Source organism: Choristoneura fumiferana, chromosome 27 (assembly GCF_025370935.1).
Source record: "Choristoneura fumiferana chromosome 27, NRCan_CFum_1, whole genome shotgun sequence".
In the NCBI taxonomy this organism is placed as follows: domain Eukaryota; kingdom Metazoa; phylum Arthropoda; class Insecta; order Lepidoptera; family Tortricidae; genus Choristoneura; species Choristoneura fumiferana.
Genome location: NC_133498.1, coordinates 4,356,616 through 4,377,484, shown reverse-complemented (window position 1 = coordinate 4,377,484; position 20,869 = coordinate 4,356,616). Strand labels below are relative to the sequence as shown.

At 39.9% G+C, this 20,869-nt stretch overlaps 1 protein-coding gene across 3 annotated transcripts; it reads right to left on the bottom strand.

Moving 5' to 3' along the window:
• Positions 1 to 753: 753 nt before the first annotated feature.
• LOC141443377 (probable chitinase 2) lies at positions 754 to 17,518 on the bottom strand. 3 transcript variants are annotated; one of them, XM_074108617.1, is made up of 10 exons: positions 17,356 to 17,518; positions 9,107 to 9,271; positions 8,175 to 8,260; positions 7,151 to 7,260; positions 6,709 to 6,805; positions 5,657 to 5,869; positions 5,065 to 5,259; positions 4,449 to 4,582; positions 3,346 to 3,521; positions 754 to 2,254 (listed from the first exon to the last, which is right to left on the bottom strand). In XM_074108617.1, exons 1-10 carry the CDS (start codon positions 17,426 to 17,428, stop codon positions 1,974 to 1,976), a joined length of 1,530 nt encoding a protein of 509 aa, XP_073964718.1. In that variant the 5' UTR covers positions 17,429 to 17,518; the 3' UTR covers positions 754 to 1,973. The 3 variants fall into 3 exon arrangements, with proteins under 3 accessions (XP_073964718.1, XP_073964719.1, XP_073964720.1); XM_074108618.1 differs by lacking the exon at positions 17,356 to 17,518 and adding an exon at positions 11,884 to 12,070; XM_074108619.1 differs by lacking the exon at positions 17,356 to 17,518 and adding an exon at positions 11,149 to 11,247.
• Positions 17,519 to 20,869: the final 3,351 nt, after the last annotated feature.

The window sequence follows — 20,869 nt, the reverse complement described above, 5'->3', positions numbered from 1 at the left end:
TCGAACAATCTAACGGTTGTTTCGTTCACAGTTTTAGTGTAAAACATGACATTGTCTTTACACATCATGAGCTCATTGTGAGCTTGCCCAACGCAGTATAGCTCTAGAGGGTTTCCAAATAGAATCTTTATGTCTGTAAAATAATTAGCTTCCGTACCATCTGCTTTAAATATTCTAGGATGGATAGCGCTCGCATTGTACGATAGACACAGAATAAGGACCAAAGACATAGGTATAGGTACATTAGGTCGATGTTCAAAGTGGAGTATTCCAAATACGCATCTCGTATGTATCTCAAATGTATTGTTTCTTTTCTTGTGTAAAATAAAGAGTTTACATACATATACGTCGCGCCACCATGAATGGTTTTTTGGTGATATATGTATCTATGCAGGGATGTAAAGGGCTGGACTGCATGTAAAGGATCAAGTATGTGTATAAATAATTGTAAATTTGAGCAATTTTTGTACACTGGGTACTTATGAGAATCTCTGAAAAGATTCGAGTGATTTCGATCAAGCTTTGTGGGGGTTTTCAGGAACTGTCGATCTAGCTACCCGTAGATCTTATCTTTAGGAATACGCGTGTTCTCGAATTTCAGCCCATCCAAAATTTGGTTGTTCAGATATTACTAGATGAAATGTTCTGGTTTCATTTTGTGGTACCCTGTAGAGTTATATGTGATAAGCATAAAACGGTCATACTCTACATTTGTGTAGTCTACCCAGTAGGTGGAAAAAAACAAGTTCTAAAAAAATAATAAAAAATCTGTTTATTCAATATCAGTGAGTATTTAAAGACTAATTTCTTAAACTGATTCATTACACACTATGGAAAACAAGAGTATCTTATAAAATTACCTATAATATAAAATATCGTTATACAAGTAACTTATTCGAATCAATATAGATGAATTTATGAAATTCTACATCACATAAAATAAATGAGAAAATAATAGTCTATCAGTGAAGACAAACAACTTAAATATCTAACACGTCTTTTCACTGGCAGTGATTTAAATAACTGTTACAGCATCTAGATTTGCGATGTCTCCAAAAGAAACATTCATAAAGTCAGGGGCATGGTAGTTTCCAAGCCAAGTCATAAAAAGGGCACAGTCCTACAAGCCTTTTCTCAAAATCATTCCAAGCATAATAGAAAAGAATAGAATAGAATAGAATAGAAAATATTTATTTTTGAACAACTACGAGTACAATAATACAGCTAAACAAAACAATAAATATATACATATGTAGTTGATACAAAAAAAGGACACCCCTCAGCATGTGTCATGGCACGCGGTGCCACGACGCTGATTTTCAGTGGGTCCACAGTAACTTAAAACTAAACCAAGTTAGACAAACACAAGATGATACATGACATACAATTAAACCTAAAAAGAGAGAATAGTGACACACATTACGCATTAGAAAATTGGAACAATCACAAAAGTACCAAAAATTAAATACAATAGGCAATCATACAAACGAAGAGTAGAATAAATACTTAAATAAATATCACCGGACATTTGACACCAATTTTGACCTAGTCACGAAGTAGGTAAAGCTTGTGTTATGGGTACTAGATAAGCAATACTATACAGATAAGATAACATAAGATACATGGGTACTTAAATATACCCAAGGCTCAAGAAAAAAACATTCGTATTTTTCATACAAATATTTGCCCCGACCAGGGCTCGAACCCGGGACCTCGAGCTATGTAGTAAGGTTCTCTAACCACCGGGCTATACGCTTATACAAAAATTGAATGAGTAAGTACGTCATTTTCAATGGAACTGTCACATTTACAACGTAAAATGCTTAATTAACAATTTCATACATACGAGTATTTTTAGTGCCTTTTTCACACTTTGTCGGACTTAAATTAACATACCTATACTTTTGGTCCATATTACACTTGTAAACGTACATAGGAACGACTAACAGACAACTTACTCAATATTTAATTACTCAAAATAACTTAAATAATAAAAACAAACATAATACCAAACTGATACTACTGACAGCCCTGCTGCCCGAATCTGGTTTTGGTTTATGTTCTATTTCATTCTCTCTCATTATTCGGTCCATTTCGTCTATTATCCTCTTCTCTTCTAACGCTAGGGTTGTCGCTTCATTAATCGTACGCATTAAAGCATAGTTTGAATATTCAGGCTCAGGTAACCGGAGAAACAATTTACCATTCGATGCGACGTAGGCTGTTCTTCGGCTAAGGTTCTCAATGCGATTGGCTGAAGATAGAACAATTTGTTAAAAAAAACATTTATAAGTATAATTCAAAATTAATAAGTCGAGAAAAAAAGGAAAAACTACGCGCGTGTCCAATATTTCTTGATAGCTGACGAATTAAATAGAACACAATTTTAATTCAGGAATATACACCAGTGTTTTTCAACTTTTTTCATGATTTAATATGAAGAAATATTTCGCGACCCCCCTACCCGTTGTTTCTTTCCATGTATTTTATTTTGTGACAAATATTATTAGTAGGGCCCGGAATTTTGCGTGCGGCTATTGACAGATTGTAGGGAGAGAGCACCGCTTTTAATCGATGTTATCGACAAATCGACAGTTTTTTTATTTATGTTTCTATTAAATAAAACCTCAAACTTTCCGATGATACGTACAGTCGAACAAATAGAAGGCCCAGGCAGGGTGGAACCCTTGTGCTACTAATGTCATGTTGACCTCTCATACTTTTGTCTAGGAAATCATAGTGAAATTGATTATTAAAAGGTCCCTGGGTCATGATTCAATTTGTTCCACTGTACTTTTTTCAGCGGTCAATGATAAAAAAAGATCGAAATATCGGAAAGTTTAATCCGTTTATATTGCCTTATTGAAATCACTATAACTACGAATACATATAAGATATAAAGAGTTGATAACGTAAGTAGGTATTTGCTTTCAAGTGTTATTTTATTTAGATAAATTAACCGCATTGATAATAGTTGGAAACTATCGATAATATCGATAAAAAGCGGTGCTCTCTCCCTACAATCTGTCAATAGCCGCATGCAAAATTCCGGGCGTTAATTATTAGTTAACATTTTCTTAATAAATAATTTTAAACATTCTTTTATTGATATAGTTTTCCCAGCAACTAATACTAAAGAGGCTTCGCGATCCCGCAGGGGGTCGTGACCCACACGTTGAAAAACACTGATCTACACAATTATGACTTTAAGGGCCTTACCTCACGATCATGCAAAGAGTTCGCCGCGGCTGATATTTGTATAGAAAACACGCTCGTAACTCGCTAGTGCAATTAGGCCCTAATCTATCCACTTGCCTGTAGTACCTGCAGACATTTTCAACTTACCGTCAGGAAGCTTCAGAGTCTTCAGAGCCTCCGTTAATACAGGGCTATCCCGGATCTCGCCGTAGGTCTTAGTGAACGTAGTATAGGCGTTCGTTGGCGCTGCGCACGCGCCCTTAAAATCATCTGTATCAATACTCCAGACCATGAGACCGCCGAGACCGTAAGACATAGCCATCCTGGAGAAAACAAGACTCTTTATTATCCTTTCAGTGCAGTGTGCAGTTAGTTTCTGGATGTATTTTTGGATTAACGTCACTTCTACCTAGTGCCATCCACGAAGACGCGTGAGTTTGTCAAAATTAGCCAATAGCCATTAATGACATTATTATAAGAACCACGGCACGCGTCATCGTGAATCACTCTACCTACAGTTATCTTATCTGTGTCATTTGTTTTGATTACGATATGTTTAATACTCTTTTTTGCGCTTTGAAAATACATTGCTATCGCCAAAACACGTTCTCGATTCAAGTACCAGTCTGCCCTTAATGGCCAAAACAATAATGGGTCTAAACTACCTACTCAATTCCATTTTCTCCTTTTCACCACCATGCGACTAAGCGTAGAGCGATTCCACCTCGCTCGTCAACCTAGATGGAGCTGTATCCAAGTTACTTGTTGTGGCACGCAACAGATGGCGTTGTAATCAAACTTAGTGATTTATACTTCAGTAAGTGTGCCCTAAACGTGTTGACTCGTCGAGATTATTTGATAAGTTTTTGGTAAAAAAACATTTTTAATACAAACTTTTTTTTGCTGACTGTACTTTTCGTAGACTTTACTTGTATTGTCACCCAATCTACATTTGCATCCCAAATTTCAAGTCGATGCTATTAACCGTTGAAGAGTTCCGTCCTGTGGAGACGATCCTGGCTGAACTACCAGGATGTCACTACCAGATTATTGTATTGTCATGCAATTTACATAAGTATGCCAAATTTCAAGTCAATTCAACTACTGGAAGTTGGTCGAATTTAACTTGCAAGATTTGATTACAGACAGACAACGGGACAGGCGAAACTTAATAAAAGATATGTGGTTAAAATCCAACTTATTTATAAGTTGTCAATTTTTGCAGATATTGTAATCTACAAAAAACTTACTTGACTTTGATAGCGATAGACTGGGCATCATCATAAACAATCACGCGTTCGTTGTGTCGCAGGTACGGAGTACTGCTGGAGTGATCCCAGTGGTGGGACCAGGAGTGAGACTGGTTCGCGAGTTCCATGCATATCTGGAAGGAAAAGAAAAGCTAATTAGGTTTAGTTGTTAATACTTTGTCATCATCCTCTCAGAAAAACGTAAGGCCCAGTATAGACATGCAAGTAGAATTACATTGCTGCGCTCGTTTGACAAATTTGTCAAATGTAACTCCTTTTCTTTACGACCTCGAAATGTAATACAACTTGCATATTTTTTTGTGCAAGATAAACTGGACTTAAATCATGCAAGTTGCACTACATTGCGGCATTCACCACCCCAACTCGTTTACTTCGAAGCTTCGCAATGTAATACGAATTACACGACTTTTCTTGCAAGTCTAAATTGGGTTTTTAGACAAATGATGTATATAAACTTAGCCATATTTGTTAGCTAAACGTTGTCAAAAGGCTAAAAATGTGGGCAACCTTGTGTAAATGAAGTTGTTTCTAACCTAGTGATTAATAGTCAGTGATTTAATTCCAGTCATTAAGTACTTAGCGTTGTTTTGCTCACCTCATTATAACCCATAAAACCAGCCTCCCTGGTGTAAGGTCCTTTGAATCCGACGTTCTTGACTGGCGTCCTGCCAAATTCCACCTTGTCTTCAGCTGGGTTCTGCAGGATGAAGGTTCTTCCGTACATGGGCAGACCCAGCACCATCTTGTAGGGGCTTACTCCATGCGCCAGCATGTACTTGATGGTGAATTCCTGAAAGGGTTTTAGTAATTAATTAGCCTCAATTTATGTGGGTGGACCTTGTACAATCTCTAGGGACTAGACCTACCTACCAGATTTGAGTCGTTTTTTTTGGAATACGAGCATTGAGTTTCTGTAACACATTAGGTGGCGCTAGGATCGTGAAGAATTTTTGACAAATTTGACATTTGTGTCACATTGGGACTTGGGATTGGTTTATTAACTAAATACTACGGAAGCAAGATTGTAACGTCAAACCTCACGATAGTAACGCCATCTAGCGATATCCCTCATTACATTGATGGAGTTTCTGGTTCCTGGATTTAAAAATTTGGCTAGGTACGTCATAAATATAGCTCTCTCAAGGTCTGCTTTCGGGGATGAGACGTAGGTCAGAGAAGATTCTCACCACATTGAGTGTATCCTGATCCACACCCTTCAGAGGTGCGTTGGCGCCGACCACACCGTCCCAAGTGCCGTGGTAGTCGTAACACATCATGTGGATGAAGTCCAAGTATCTGCTCAGCTTGGGAAGGTCGTAGGCAGCTTCCATGGTGTCTTTACCAGCTCCTAGGGCCGCTGTTAAGATGTAGTTGTGAGGCTCGAAAGCCTCTTTCAATTCCTGAAAGAGAAATCATATATATTTAATACAAACATCATCATCATCATCATCATCATATCAGCCGAAATACGTCCACTGTTGGACATAGGCCTCCCCAAGGCTCCCCAAACATGTCACTTATTAATTCAACAACTAAGACACGTCGGCAGCATTCTAAAGTAGTCGCGTGTTCCGAATTTTCACGACAGGAATTTATTATTGATCATCATTATCATCATCAGCCGGAAGACGCCCGTTGCTGAACACACCTCCCCCTTAGAACGCCACTATGAAAGACAACTCGCCACTTGCATTCACCGGTTGCCCGCAACTCTCACGCCCTTGTTGTTAATGCTTCGTCTTCCGGTTCGCGGTCGCCACTCGAGGACTTTTCTCCCCCAACGGTTATCTGTCCCTCGGGCGATGTGGCCCGCCCATTGCCACTTCAATGGATAACTCACTATGTCCGCATTGTAGTGTGTGCGCCACACACACACTCTCCCACTACGTATTATATACGCAGTGGCAATAAACGCAGTATTTACTCATCATTCGGTAGTATTAATCGTCTCTTGTGTTTGATTCAACTCCCGATATCTCCCGACCCTGCCACACGCAACACATACTACACACACATACACACACACACACACGCACACACACACTACACACATAATCTTTTTCCAAAAAAAAAATTCCCTTTTTCTTTTACGTAACGCCTCCTAATTTTCTTCGAGCATTCCATTGCCACTGCTCCCCAGAGAGTCTTCAGCGACCACAAGAGACGTTATCGATGCATGCAACTCTGTACGGAATCTGACTAGTTTTTATTGCCCTTGGGTATATTTTACTTTACCTACTTTAACTAAAGTGACATAATTGGCTCGGTCTTCCGGCTTGCCGTCCCTCCTGGCAGGATACTCCCAATCCAGATCCAGCCCATCAAACTTATAGTTACTGGAATCAAAAAAATATTGATTAGTTTTATTTCATCTTAATTTGTTTTGGCAAATCCTGGCGTCATCTAGTCTTTTAACTAATAAAGAGAAACTAATACATTCTAAAGCGCGCTATCGACCTTTTTTTAATGAGGAGGATTTTTTTGAGGAGGTCTATTTCAAATATTACAAGATGATGTTAGTATCGTGAGCTCCGGAGGGAGGTCTGTCTCTATTGTGGTTTTTCCTCTTGTTCTGGGTGTACTGTAGTTGGTTAAAATTAAATCTTTGGTATTCTACTATTTCTGTCGCCTAACAATTATTACAATGTCCATATTTTTCTAATCTAATGCAATGTACTCACTCCAGGAACGCCAGTACGCTTTTTATAAACTTTTCTCTGTTTTCTTTTTTGGCAGCCATATTGGAGTATTTCAGCGAGCCCTCGTTCCACCCACCAATGGCAATCGTCACCTGTTAATACAAAATAGTATAGTAATTAATAATTTCACTTTACACTAACTAGGTAAGGGTACAGTCGAGTTCATAAACTTGTGAGCAAAAATTTGACCAATAACATATGAACACGCTTTTACGCCGTTAACAATAAAGACGTGTTCAGACATTTTTGATAAAATTTTTGCTCACAAGTTTATGAACTCGACTGTACAGACGTTGTTCTCAAGTTCACTCGAACTTACTGAATCGTGACCCACTGTGGAACCTTTTTGTAGATAAAGTCATAGTGACATCGCCTTGCCCTAAAAATGCACAAGACTTCACCTTATAACCCTAATTATAAGAACAAAAGAAAAATAGGTAACGTGGCTAAATGCCTAAAAACCAGAACTACATTTGCCAGGTCACAGTTCATCAGTAAATCAGTGCATGTTTATAACAAAATCAACAAAGAAATAGAAATCTATCCAAAATTATATCATGAATGTAAGAAGCTACTTATAAACTGGCTTAAAACAAAAAACTATGAAGAGATGGAAGTTTTGTTAAAATGATGGTTGTAAGCCTTAATTAAATACCTATTTAACATTCCTATACACACGCGCGCACACACACACACACGCACGCATAATATTAGTAGTTTAAAGGACGAAGTGCATAATACGTTATTTCTTTTTATCAGCAAAAAATACTTAAATTAAATAATAGAAGGAGTACATCATTTCTTTCAGGGCAAACACATAAGGACACTTGGTGCGTATACCAGGAAACGCGGGTTCGAACCCATCTGTTTTTATGCATTCTCTAAAATGTCTACTAGAACTCTGGCCTGTAGATATTTTCGACTGAAATGGACAAAATTGGTATATCATATATTTTACTGTACTTGTGTGATCAACTTCAATATAAGTTCGCGAATCTCAACTGACCTTCAAATGAGGGTACCGCTGCTTCAGCCCCACAAAGCCTTTGTAGCCCACCTGTCCATTGTTCTTTTCCAGATCTTGCCATGGGTCTACAAAAAGTTCAAATTTTTAAGATTATTAACGATTTCTTCAATCTTAAGAGCTTTTATACCTGCTGAGCTGGCAACGTTGCATTTTTGATAGTTTTTCTTGATTATTCCATTAAAATTAATGAAAATTAAAAATGTTGTCTGATAGAACACTTCTTAATATATAAGTTAATGTGTCTACTCCAATAATTAATCGTTATAGACTTTTATTTTATTTAAAACCCGTTAATAAACATTATTCGTTTTTAAAGAATATAAAAGTCTATCACGAGTAATTATTGGAGTAGACACATTAAATTTATATTAAGAAGTGTTCTATTAGACAACATTTTTAATTTTCATTCATTTTTTATGGAATATCGAGAAAAACTAACAATAATGCAAAGATGCCAGCTCAGCAGGTATAAACGCAACATTGATCAAGCAACATTTAGTAAAGTTGCTTTTACTAGATGGCGCTGTAATTTAGTTACGTGTTGCAGAACACAAATGGCGTTTATTGAATCAAGAGGCATTGCGGAGACCCGTAATCAATAAACTAAAACTTTTGCTTTGCTCACCTGCAACTTTATGATAGCTACGTCTATGCAAGAAATGTGAGTTCATGCAGTTCCTCCACCTCTACACTGTAAGAACACACACACATCATACAAATCCATCTATCACCCCTACCAACTACACTGACGCGTGACACTATTTCTTGCATAGAAGTAGCTATCATAAGTTCGCGGGTGAGCAAAGTAATTGTTTTAATTCACAGATGCCGTTGTCTTCAAGTTACGTGTTGCGGGATATAGGTGGCGCTGTAATCAATCTATTACACATTCTCATTAATTAAATTATTACCCAAGCTTTTAATGCTCATGGTGGCCTCGTCAAGTCCAGCGAAGGAGTAAACAAGATGGGTGCAGAGCGAGGGCTCGAGGTCGCCGATGTCGTATTTTCCAGCTTCTGGGCGGTATGTGGCCCAGCTGGCGATGTAGCATACCACAACTTTGCCGTGCATTGGACCTGGAATATGAAAAAATGGGTAATTTAGAATAGTTTATTAAAATACAAATGACAAAAGATCAGCATTATCCCGTAAGTAAGTAGCAGATCTGGTAGTTGTATATAGTATATCTTCGCTCAGCGCAGCGCTGGTGGAAACAGCTGAGCGGAGCGAAGATAGGTAAATTAAGCGTTTCTATTGACTCATTACAAACACATTCCTTGCAATGCAATCTCGCACATCGCTGGTGGAAATGCGTCTATACAGGCATCGACTTCACGATTCTAAGCCTAGTGGTTTTATTACGAGATTTTATGCCGATGCCGTGGGAATATCGGGATAAAAAGTAGCCTCCAGCCATTCTTCTCGTATTTAAGTACTACCCGGCAGACGTTGTCCTACCCGAAAAACACTACCTACATTAAAATGAATAGGTCCAATTGGACCAGACCAGACCAGATGGCCTAGTGGTTAGAGAACCTGACTACGAAGCTTGAGGTCCCGGGTTCGATTCCCGTGTCAGGCCGATATTTGTATGAAAAATACGAATGTTTGTTCTCGGGTCTTGGGTGTTTAATATGTAATTAAGTATGTATCTATCTATATAATTATATTTATCCGTTGCTTAGTACCCATAACACAAGCTTTGCTAAGCTTACTTTGGGACTAGGTTAATTGGTGTGAATTGTCCCGTGATATTTATTTTATTATTTATTTATTTAATTGCGTTTTCAAACCCTCTAACGCTGTTTTGCCTTATCAATTATTTGAAGTAAATATTTTTCTAGGCAAATATAAAATAACTAACTTCTAAGTGTGTGGGATATGGTATATATCTATACAGTTATAGATTATTATATTTTACGAAACCCATGAACATTTTGTATGGGAAAATGTTTTTCATATACAACAAATCAAAAACCATGAAAATTGGTCCCGCCGTTCTCGAGTATAAGCGTTCGAACAAACACGACATTGTTTTAAGTCTACTAGTTCTTTAAATATAAAACTGTGTCAACAGAACACTCACTGTTTTTGGGACAGCGGCGACATAGATCGTATGTCAGCCGAGCGTGTGTCCCCGAGCGTGAAACCTTTGTTTTAGGGCTGCTGTGACAAATCGGTGGGCTTTGGTAATGACCGCTTTTACTGTATCGGAGTAATGTATAATGAGTAGGTACGTGTTATCCTTATCATTATCATCTCAGCCTATATACATCCCACTGTTGGGTACAGGCCTCCTCTCAGAATGAGAGGGCTTGGGCTGTTAGTTCCCACGCGGGTTCAGTGCGGATTGGGAACTTCACACACACTGTTGAATTACTTCGATGGCGTGTTATCCTATAAGTGTTATATTATAGCGTTTACCCGCAGCTTCGGTCGGCTGAACCATTGGGTTATAGATAAAAAAAAAAAAAATTAAAAATCAAAAACCCGATTGCCTTTAAAACTAAAAGGAAGAAAATAAGTCTAGTGGTCTAGAACTCTGTCAAGTAGCAAATTTAAAGTTAAACAGTCGGGACCCATTACCAAGAATTTTTGAGCTGGTCACGATTGGACTTTTTTAATTTAATGTTTTATATTATATTTTTTTCATATTTCAGTGAAAATGTTAGATTAAAAGTTAAATGTTAAATTTGCACCTAGTTCGGCCTTTCTACCTCATTAATAACCCTTAAAATAATTAAATTACGTTTTTTTAATCCACCATTTAAAATTGTATTATCTATAACGCACAAAACTCAAATAAAAAAAAAACCACTGGCCCTTTTACGCAGGACCCATCGATATGGAAAATTCAGGAGTTGTCAAATACCGTATTAGAATACCTAATATTTGAACAAGAAACTACCGTGAGACTCACTCATATTAAATGACATTGTAACGGATAACTCACGTCTTAAATCGAGTTTAGCTCGACATGTTTCGGGCTAATTCATAGCCCTTCTTCCTAGGAGCAACGCGACTCGGCGGCTGCCGCAACACGCGCAGTACGCGCCACCGCTCTGCTCGCGCGACTGTCCGACGAAACTAACATCGGCGCACAACTACCCGCATTTGACAGTGACAATAAAAATAAAAATGATTAGCTCAAGCTCAAAGCATAGTTGTTTTAAATGTACTTGGGCACTTTTCATTTTAAGTGGCCACTTTACTCTCTTTTTAGAACTAGATTTAGACCAAGAAAAATAATGTCCCGATTATCAATAAAATTTGTATCTTGTGACGACCCATATAAACTGTATGAAAAAAAAGACATAAGTTATATAAGACCGACGAATTGAGAACCTCCTCCTTTTTTGAAGTCGGTTGAAAAATACAAAAGTGATAAAAAAAAGGCACACTTTTGGTTTCTTCGTCTATATCAATCGTACCAATGTACTGGTATCTGAGTAAAAAGAACCGGCAGTGGGCACTCGCACACCTATAGGGATGGAGTGGAGATGTGCGAGTGCATATATTTACTACAAACCCAAGCTAACCTAATTCAGAAAAAAAGTGAAGGGTAGAGATCTGCATTAATATCTGCCACAGCGAAGAAGTAATCCCTTCAGATATCTATATGCACGCTTTTTTGTGTCAGATATTGATGCGCTGGTGACTTATACTTAAAATAAAAATGGCCACTTACTATTTTAAAAAGATTCTCCTTCGGCATTCACCGACGCATAAAGTCCGCATAACCGAAAACAGCTACCACTAAACAACACCTTAAATGCTAGGCACCGGTTTTGTGACAAAACAAACGTTCGCGTAGCCTTGATATCAAGCAACCGAATCAGGGACATGTTATGACGCATGCAAATGGGACAAACATGTTTACTCTTTTTAGATCTTGAGGATGGAATGTTTAATATTGAATTTATTTTTGATATGTCGGCGGCCGATCGTAAAATCCGCCAGATCACAAAATTCCTAGGCATATCGTGAAACGCCGCCATTTCATGATATGCCTAAGGTTGCCAGGCATATCACGATGTGCCTGAGAAATAATACGGCAGATCGATTAGAGCAACGCATTCGTCGATATTCCTAGCTCTATGCCGGGCACATCGTAAAATAGTTTCTTTTTTGGCCACTGGTGGCGCTGCGTATGCAATGGCGGCCGTGACCAGCTGACCGGCCGTGTTTGTTTAGCGCGTGAAAAATGTCGGCGTCGCAACAAAATGATCTTTAAACCGAAAATAGGTAGTGATTGAATTCAAAATAGAAGTGCAAAAGAAGCTTCTTTTTATGTGAATCAAACGGATTCTGTGCACAATGTGATAAACCATGCACGTTTGCCCGTATTTTAGAGGTTAGTATTTTGTTGATAAATAAAGTATTCACTAGTTGTTATTTATTTATATAGTACGACGAGCGAGCGAGGAGTGGTTAGTATTAATTGTGATCACGACGCACGAGCCGAGCGAGCGAAGCGAGCGTGCCGCGCAGCGGCCGGCGAAGTGCCAGAATCTATATGGCGGCGTTTCATGATACGCCTAGGAATTTCATGATCTGCCTAAACTGGCCAAATCATGAAATGGCGGCGCTTCATGATATGCCTAGGAATTTCATGATCTGCCTAAACGTCACTAGGCAAATCGCTAAACGGTGAGTTTTTAACGATATGGCGGATGTCCCTTAGCCAATTCATGAAATGGCGGCATTTCACGATATGCCTAGGAATTTCGTGATCTGGCGGATTTTACGATCGGCCGCCGACAGATACACGAAGTGACCGGAAACTAGGAAGAGGCCTGCAGGGCTACTACGAAACTCGATACTCGAAGTTCGTATCGTGCGGTCCCTCTGACACTTATACTATTTAATACGAGAGCGAGAGGGACGGTGCGATACGAAGTTCGAGTTTCGAGTTTCGTAGTAGCCCTGCTGCTTGCTTTCAATACAAGACTGTTTTTCATGACACTGCTCAAAAATGTGGCCTTAGATAACCTAAATCCAGTACCCAAAACGGCCTATATATGTACATTTAATAGGCAACTCATTTATGGCTCGCAAAACACGACGGGGATGAAGTTTTTATTTTTTAAATATGTGGTTGGGTAGTGGCTAGGGCATGCAGTACCGGGACCGGTTCCAAAAATTTTATTTCCCGGTTCTGGAACAGGACCGGTACCGGGATTCCCGGTTCTTCCGGTTCTTTGTTGATCAACTGATAAATTTTCGTATTTTAGAAATTATGGCGTTATTCCCACTTTACGTTTATAGGAGGTATTTAAGTAGATACCCAAAAGATGTTTTCCTGATTTATTTTATTTTATCACTGTCGGCATAATTGCTACACCTATCCATGCAAAATTACAGCTTCTAGCACTGGTAGCAGAGCAGCTAAGCCGCGGACGGACGGACGGACAGACAGATGGACATGGTGAAACTAAAAGGTTTGCGTTTTTGCCATTTTGGCTACGGATTCCTAGGGAATACTTTAATTGTCATCATCACCATAATCATCATCATGTCAGCCGAAAGACGTCCACTGCTGGACATAGGCCTGCCCCAAGGCTCTCCACTCAGACCGGTCTTGTGCTTTCCGCATCCACCACGATCCCGCGATTTTAACCAGGTCGTCGCTCCATCTTGTTAAGAGGCCTACCGACAGCTCGTCTCCCGGTCTGCGGTCGCCATTCGAGAACCTTTTGACCCCATCGGCCATCAGTCTAGCGAGCAATGTGCCCCACCCACTGCCACTTCAGTTTCTCAATTATTCGGGCTATGTCGGTAACCTTAGTTCTTCTGCGGATATCATCATTTCTGATTCTATCCCGCCAGAAAACCCCGAGCATAGCCCTCTCCATAGCCCTCTAAGTGACTTTGAGCTTCCTCATGAGGCCCATCGTTAGCGCCCACGTCTCAGATCCGTATATCAACACTGGCAACGCACACTGGTCAAAGACTTTTGACCTCAAACACTAGTAATTTGGACTAAAAGCGAAGCCCCGAACGCTGCCCAGCCGAGTCGGATTTGACGAATGATCTCTTTCTCGAAGTTGGACCTACCTAACTGGACCGTTAGTCCCAGGTATACATAGTCGTCAGCATCTTCGAGCGCAGAGCCTCCGACTATTACGGGAGTTGGTACAACATGGATATTAGACTGACATTCGTCTTGTACATGTTCATTTTCAGAGGCCAACTCGGTTGGTAACTTTGCTGAGGTCAGCGAGCATAGCACTGAGGTCCTCCATGGTCTCAGCCATGACTACAATATCGTCGTCGAATCGAAGGTGAGTGAAGAACTCGCCATTAATGTTGATGCCTCGTCCCCAGAACCATAAAAGCATTCTCCAATGCAGCGATGAACAGTTTCGGAGAGATCTCATCTCCTTGTCTGACTTCCCGCTGCAGAGGAATAGGCTTCGTACGCTCTGGTCCTGTAGTCGGACGGACATATGATAGTGGCGTTTTCGTACAGACATTTCAACACTTCGATATACCGGTAGTCAACTTGGCACCGCTGGAGAGCCGGCAGCACAGCCCAAGTCTCAATTGAATCGAAGGCTGTCTCGTAGTGGTCTACGGTACTATAGCCTTTTCAGAAGCTGGAAGTCGTCATACCTGCGTGCGAGACGATTTGTGATTGATGACCCTAGAAGACAGCTTGTAAACATGGCTCAGAAGTTCTGTTCCATACTTTCGGCGTTCTCCCTTGGTTGGTGGAGGTTAATTGTAATAACAAATAATAATCAGTCTTCTTCTCTAGTAGGTACTCAGTTCCTATTCCATGTTACAAAAAGGTTGTACATAATGTGTGTACTGTGTGATACTTATATAAAATTAGGCACCTAGTATGCAATTTGCTGCGATGACGATATTGACGATGGCGTCGCTGGTCACAGTCAGTTGTCAAATTGCGGGTGAATAAGGTAAATTCGGGTGAGTGGTAACGAGTAGGGGGTATAGGAAAAAATAGATAAATTACTTCTTCTATGTAGTGGTGACATGGTAGATAGTCTTCTGGCAAACACAACGTAAAATGGCCGGAAAAGAACATGGTGCACGCCATCAGCAGGCTCAGATACAATATCTCCCCAGCTACAATAGCCCCAGGTCACCTTACACATTTTAAATGTGTAATCTCTATTCAAACACGTCACCACTACTTACAGCAGTTCATTTAGCTAAGTTTTCTCTCTAAGTATATATAACCCTTGCATCGCAAGTCACCAGCTTCGCGTTTCTTACACTTAAGACAAGTACAACGCACGAAAAATGCAACGTTATTTTGTGCACTAAACATGTAGGTGTATTTAAAAACAGTAATAATTGAAAAACGCAAGTATAATTTTGATATTTGTCAATCATGGGAAGAACCGGGAAAACCGGGACATGAGTTTTCGGTACCGGTTCTTTAGTTATTATAAAAGCACAGTTACACTTCTTAATAGATAAGTTAATGTGTCTACGCCAATAATTAATAGTTTTTAAAAAATATAAAAGTCTATCACGAATAATTATTGGAGTAGACACATTTACTAAAAAATTATTAAGAAGTGTTCTATCGGACAACATTTTTAATTTTCATTAAATATTTATGGAATAATCGAGAAAAACCAACAAAAATGCAACGTTGCCAGCTCAGCAGGTATAAACGCTCTTAATTGACTAACCCCCTGTTTCACCATCCATTGATTAAATTTATTTGCCGGATAAATGTGGTGCCGTCTCTGTTTGTTTTGTTCAAATAGACGGAGACGGTATCACATTTACCTACGTGTCCGATATTTTTTGAAAATGTAACTAACGTAACGGACTAATTTATAATTTTTACGAATTTTGCCTATTCTTATGAAAATCCTTACCTACTAATATTACGAGTATAAATGCGCAAGTGAGTGTGTTTGTTTGTCATGCTTTCACTCCTAAATTACTTAACCGATCGTGATCAAATATAGGATATAATACAGTTTTTATCCCGCAAAATTGTATAGATCCCGCGGGATAGCGATAAACGAATTCTTCGCCGACGAAGTTGCGGGCAAGAGCCGAAACAGTCGTAATAATATAATGTATAAAATAGCCCACATAAATAGCATTTTCTGGTTTTTCTAAAATACTAATTGTTATTATAATTTAATATATATTTAACGACTAAACGCTACCACAAATACGAGTACATAAATCATTTCACCATGTTATCATTGTATCATTTGATCGTGTCAGGTATAATATTATTATTTATGTACATGTTAAATTCTGAAAAATTATGGACTGTAAGACAATGTCGACGGAGGTTCGCTTCGCGGAGCTCCTATTCAGCGTAGTTCAGGCTAACCTAACCAAACCTATAAGATACCGACTGATCGGAAGCCGTATTGTCTAACAAGACCTTGCATTTTAAACATAAGTCTGATCATTAATTGAATAGAAACTTTAGGTGCGACGACGAGCGTAGCGAGGAGTAGCGTGTTAGGTTCAACTATAACAAGAATTGTATTATATGCATTTTTCTTTGTGAAAATTCAGTGTCTAGTATGTATTTCAACCATTATAGAAAACATACTGTATATATTTTGAACGTATACATTATCAAAATATGCATTTTGTGCCATATGACTAAGAACCATTATGCATTGTAACTATTATATATTTTGATGCATTATATTTTATAATTTTCGATATTTCAACTGTATACATGTATTTCAACCGATATGTATTTTAAATTTATACATTATAATACGTACCCGTTAAAGGGTTTCTACCCAGTTGCCGAATACATTTTCTTCCTTTGATCAATTTTTATTTTTTAATGAATCTATTAAAGAGACCTGGGTGACCGAGCTTGGCTTGCGACTGGAGGTCTATGGGGGAGGCCTATGTCCAACAGTGGACGTCCTACGGCTGAGATGATGATGATGATAGATCTCTGTCATTGTATTAGGAATCCGTGTAGCAGTCTATTGGTCTGTGACAAAGTTGACTTTCAGAAAGTTACTGTATTTGCAGTCATCTCAGAAGGTAATTTAAAAAAGAAAGCATTTAGGAAAAATAAGTAACTAAGTTACTTAATACTTCCTAAAAAATTGCTCAATCGCCAACTTTCAATTTACACAAACAACTATTTTTTAACCCTGAATTCACATAAAAGAATCCTTTCACTTACCTCCCAAGGTCTGGCCGTCTAGGACCGCAGCCGTGGCGGCAGCAATAAAAAATGAAAAAAAAAGTCCCGCCATTTTGCACGTCAAATTATTAAAAAGTTAAAATTTTAAATAAAGAAAACTTTGTTTTTAAATATTGTTCCGTCCGACCGACGCGTCGTTTCGCCACCGCGGCGTTCTCACAGACTGTCGTTTGACATTTAAAATTACAACAGGTTTCTCTTACCGGTAGTTTTTCGTCGTTGAAGATACAACCTTACCTCTTAGTACTTTAAAACGTAATTTCTTGTCCTATGCCGGTCTAACCGGTTCACTTAATGACTGTAGCGTGTTTAAACGATCTTGATCTTCACGTTAAAGGATACAAAGATCAATTTTGATCATATAGCATTGTCCATTGTAAAAGTTACGTCCATTTATGTAGAAATATCTTACCTGGGTTCTCAAAGCGGTTGCCATTTTCCTGTTGGTCGATTAGTGCGTCTTTATCTAAATACTTATACTAAAAAGAGAAGCATATAGCTTAGGAGCCAGATGTAAACTAATTTATCCGCAGACGATTCATAACGTGTCTTTGCAGTGAATAATCCATACTAATATATAAATGCGAAAATTGTGTGTTTGTGTGTATGTTTTTCCGTCTTTCACGTCGAAACGGAGCGGCGGAGTGACGTGATTTTTGGCATAGAGATACCTTATGGTATGGGCCAGAGAGTGACATAGGCTACTTTTTATCCCGGGAAAATGCACAGTTCTTGAGGTGACAGCGCGCTATAACCGCGCTATAAAGAATTAATTTGTGAATATCAGCAATTTATTTGATCGATTTTAACTTAACTGTATTATGTATTTATAGGACTAATTTAAGCAGTATTATAGAATTTTTGAACCACCTGGAGTGTGTGCTCGAAAAAGCCAATGAATATAGTAACGACTTTATTATAGTAGGAGACATGAATGTTAATTGTATCGGTGAAAAGACTACAGACATGAAAGACTTGGAAGTAGTTTTGATGGCTCATGATTTTAGAAACGAAGTAACGTTTCCGACTCGAGTTACTGCGAATTCGTCCACGGCTCTCGATCATGTTTACTGTAATGGGGATGAGGGCACGGTGCGGGCGGCGGCCGTCGCGGCGGGCGTCGGCGACCACCACGCTGTGCGCGTCGCGGTGTCGCGCCGCGGTGCGCCGCCGCGTGACTCGCGTCGCGTTAGAGATTACTCTGCGATTAATCGCGCTAATTTTGTTCTTGCTGTGTCAAGTATTGATTGGGAAGATTTGGTGTTACGGAGTGGGGGCTCGGCAGGGATCTTAGCCACTTGTGTTAACAATAATCTGTCCCAGAAAATCGACGTATGCTTCCCTTTAAGGAAAAAAAATGGGGATAAAACAAAAAATTCGTGGGTAACGGAAGACATTTTAAATATTAAATCATTACTGTTCGAATCAATTGCGCTCGGACGGAAATTTCCTGATAACGAGGTATTAAAAGAATGGATAGACCGATTGCACTCCAAATACGACTCCGCGGTGGCGCAATGTAAGGCGCGATATTATACTATGCGCATAATCAATGCACAGAACTCATGCAAGACTATGTGGGATATCGTAAACAGGGAGCGAGGTAAGGCCGGACGACCTGCCGCGGATATCACAGAGATCGCGGTCGACTCGAATGGTCGGAAATACAGTTCTAAACAGGACGTAGTTAATGCAATAAACGCTAGGTTTGCGGGCGCCGCAGCGGCGTGCGGCGCGCCCGCGGCCGACCTGGGGCGCGTGCGCCAGGTGCTGGCCGCGGCGCGCGCGCCGGCGGACCGCTCCATGAGACTCACTCCCTTTACTCGCGACGAGGTGTATCGGATAATCTCCGCGAAGATATCGCACAAACCGTCGAAGGACGTGTACAACGTGTCCATGGAGCTATTAAACAGTGTGGCCGATACTATGTCACCAATTTTGGCAGTTTTATATAATGCATGTTTGAGGGAAGGTATATTTCCGGAAGCATTGAAAGCTAGTAAAATCTCTCCCCTTTTTAAAGGAAAAGGAAAGAGAGAGAACATTGATGGTTATAGGCCGGTGTCTATAGTACCGGCCACGGCGAAGGTCTTTGAATATGGTCTGAGCTCGCGACTTACAGAGTACCTCACATCAATAAATGCGCTGTCAGATAGCCAATATGCGTACAGATGTGGCCGCTCGACGACCGACTTGGCTCGTGAGATTGTGAGTAGAATCACTAATGCTTTGGAAGACAGACAGCAAGTTGCAGTTCTCTGTTGTGATCTTTCCAAGGCCTTCGACGTGGCTGACCATCAAATTCTTGCGACAAAGATGGAGCATTACGGGATAAGAGGAAATGCGCATAATCTTTTAACGGACGTTCTACGTGGTAGATCGCAGATTGTTGTGGGCGACGGGGGACGAATCAGGTCGCACCCACTGACCACGGCAATGGGCGTGCCCCAGGGATCCTCGGTGTCAAATATTCTTTTTTCTATTTTGTTAAATGACTTGCCTGAATCTGTTTCGGCGGCCAATATTTTGATGTATGCCGACGACGTTGCTGGGATTGTTGCGGCTCCAAATGTTGACTGTCTGGAAAATCGGCTGAATGATGCCGCAAACCAGCTATCTCGTTGGTTTAGATTAAATGGTCTGGCCCTTAATCTGACTAAAACACACTTTATTCATTTTTATTTGGGAAGTAGGACTCCCAGACCACTTCAGGTTCAAGCTGAAGGCGTAGTTGTGGAGCAGGTGCGATTTACGAATTTCCTAGGTTTCCAGATTGACAGCAAACTTAGTTGGGGATCTCACATAGATAAGCTGTGTTGTGCGTTGGGGAGTGCTTGCTTTGCATTGCGCCGCCTGGCTCGAGTTGTTCCACGGTACGCGGTGCGGACGTGCTACTTCGCCACAATACATTCACTCCTTCAGTATGGCGCCGAGTTGTGGGGGCGTGCGGCTGATTACCAGCGTGTATTCAGGTTGCAAAAGAGAGCTGTACGGGCAGTCGTTGGGGTGAGTCAGGAGACGTCAGCAAGAATGTATTTTAAGGAGTTAGGAATACTCACACTGCCCTCGCTTGTAATATTCCAAACTGGTGTATATGTATATAGTAATCTGTGCAAGTATGGTAGGCGCGCTGATATGGCAACCCACTCGCTGCGTAACCCTCAAAGGCTCCGTCCAGTCAAACGACGGCTCGCTAAGTCCGGCAAAGTGACTCATGTTGTAGGCCCGACGGTGTACAATAAGTTGCCCGAGTCAATTACTTCGGCTCCGTCGTTAGACATTTTTAAAAAAAGACTGAAAAACTGGCTTGTCGAGCACACATTCTACAATTTTGATGAGTTCCTTAAATTTCAGCCAACGGCTATTATTTACTGAAATTATTTAATTAATTAGTTCTTAGAATATATTAGATTAATTTAACAAAATGACATGTAATAATGATATTACCAATAAAAGAGTATGAGTATGAGTATGAGTATGAGTAACCTAAAAT

Coding starts and splice junctions, on each gene's coding strand:
- LOC141443377 (XM_074108617.1), bottom strand. CDS start 17,428: ATGGCGGGACTTTTTTTTTCATTTTTTATTGCTGCCGCCACGGCTGCG. Junction 5,870..6,708: donor ATTATGTCACTTTAGTTAAA/GTAGGTAAAGTA, acceptor TTTCTCTTTCAG/GAATTGAAAGAGGCTTTCGA. Junction 5,260..5,656: donor ATCAGGATACACTCAATGTG/GTGAGAATCTTC, acceptor AAACCCTTTCAG/GAATTCACCATCAAGTACAT.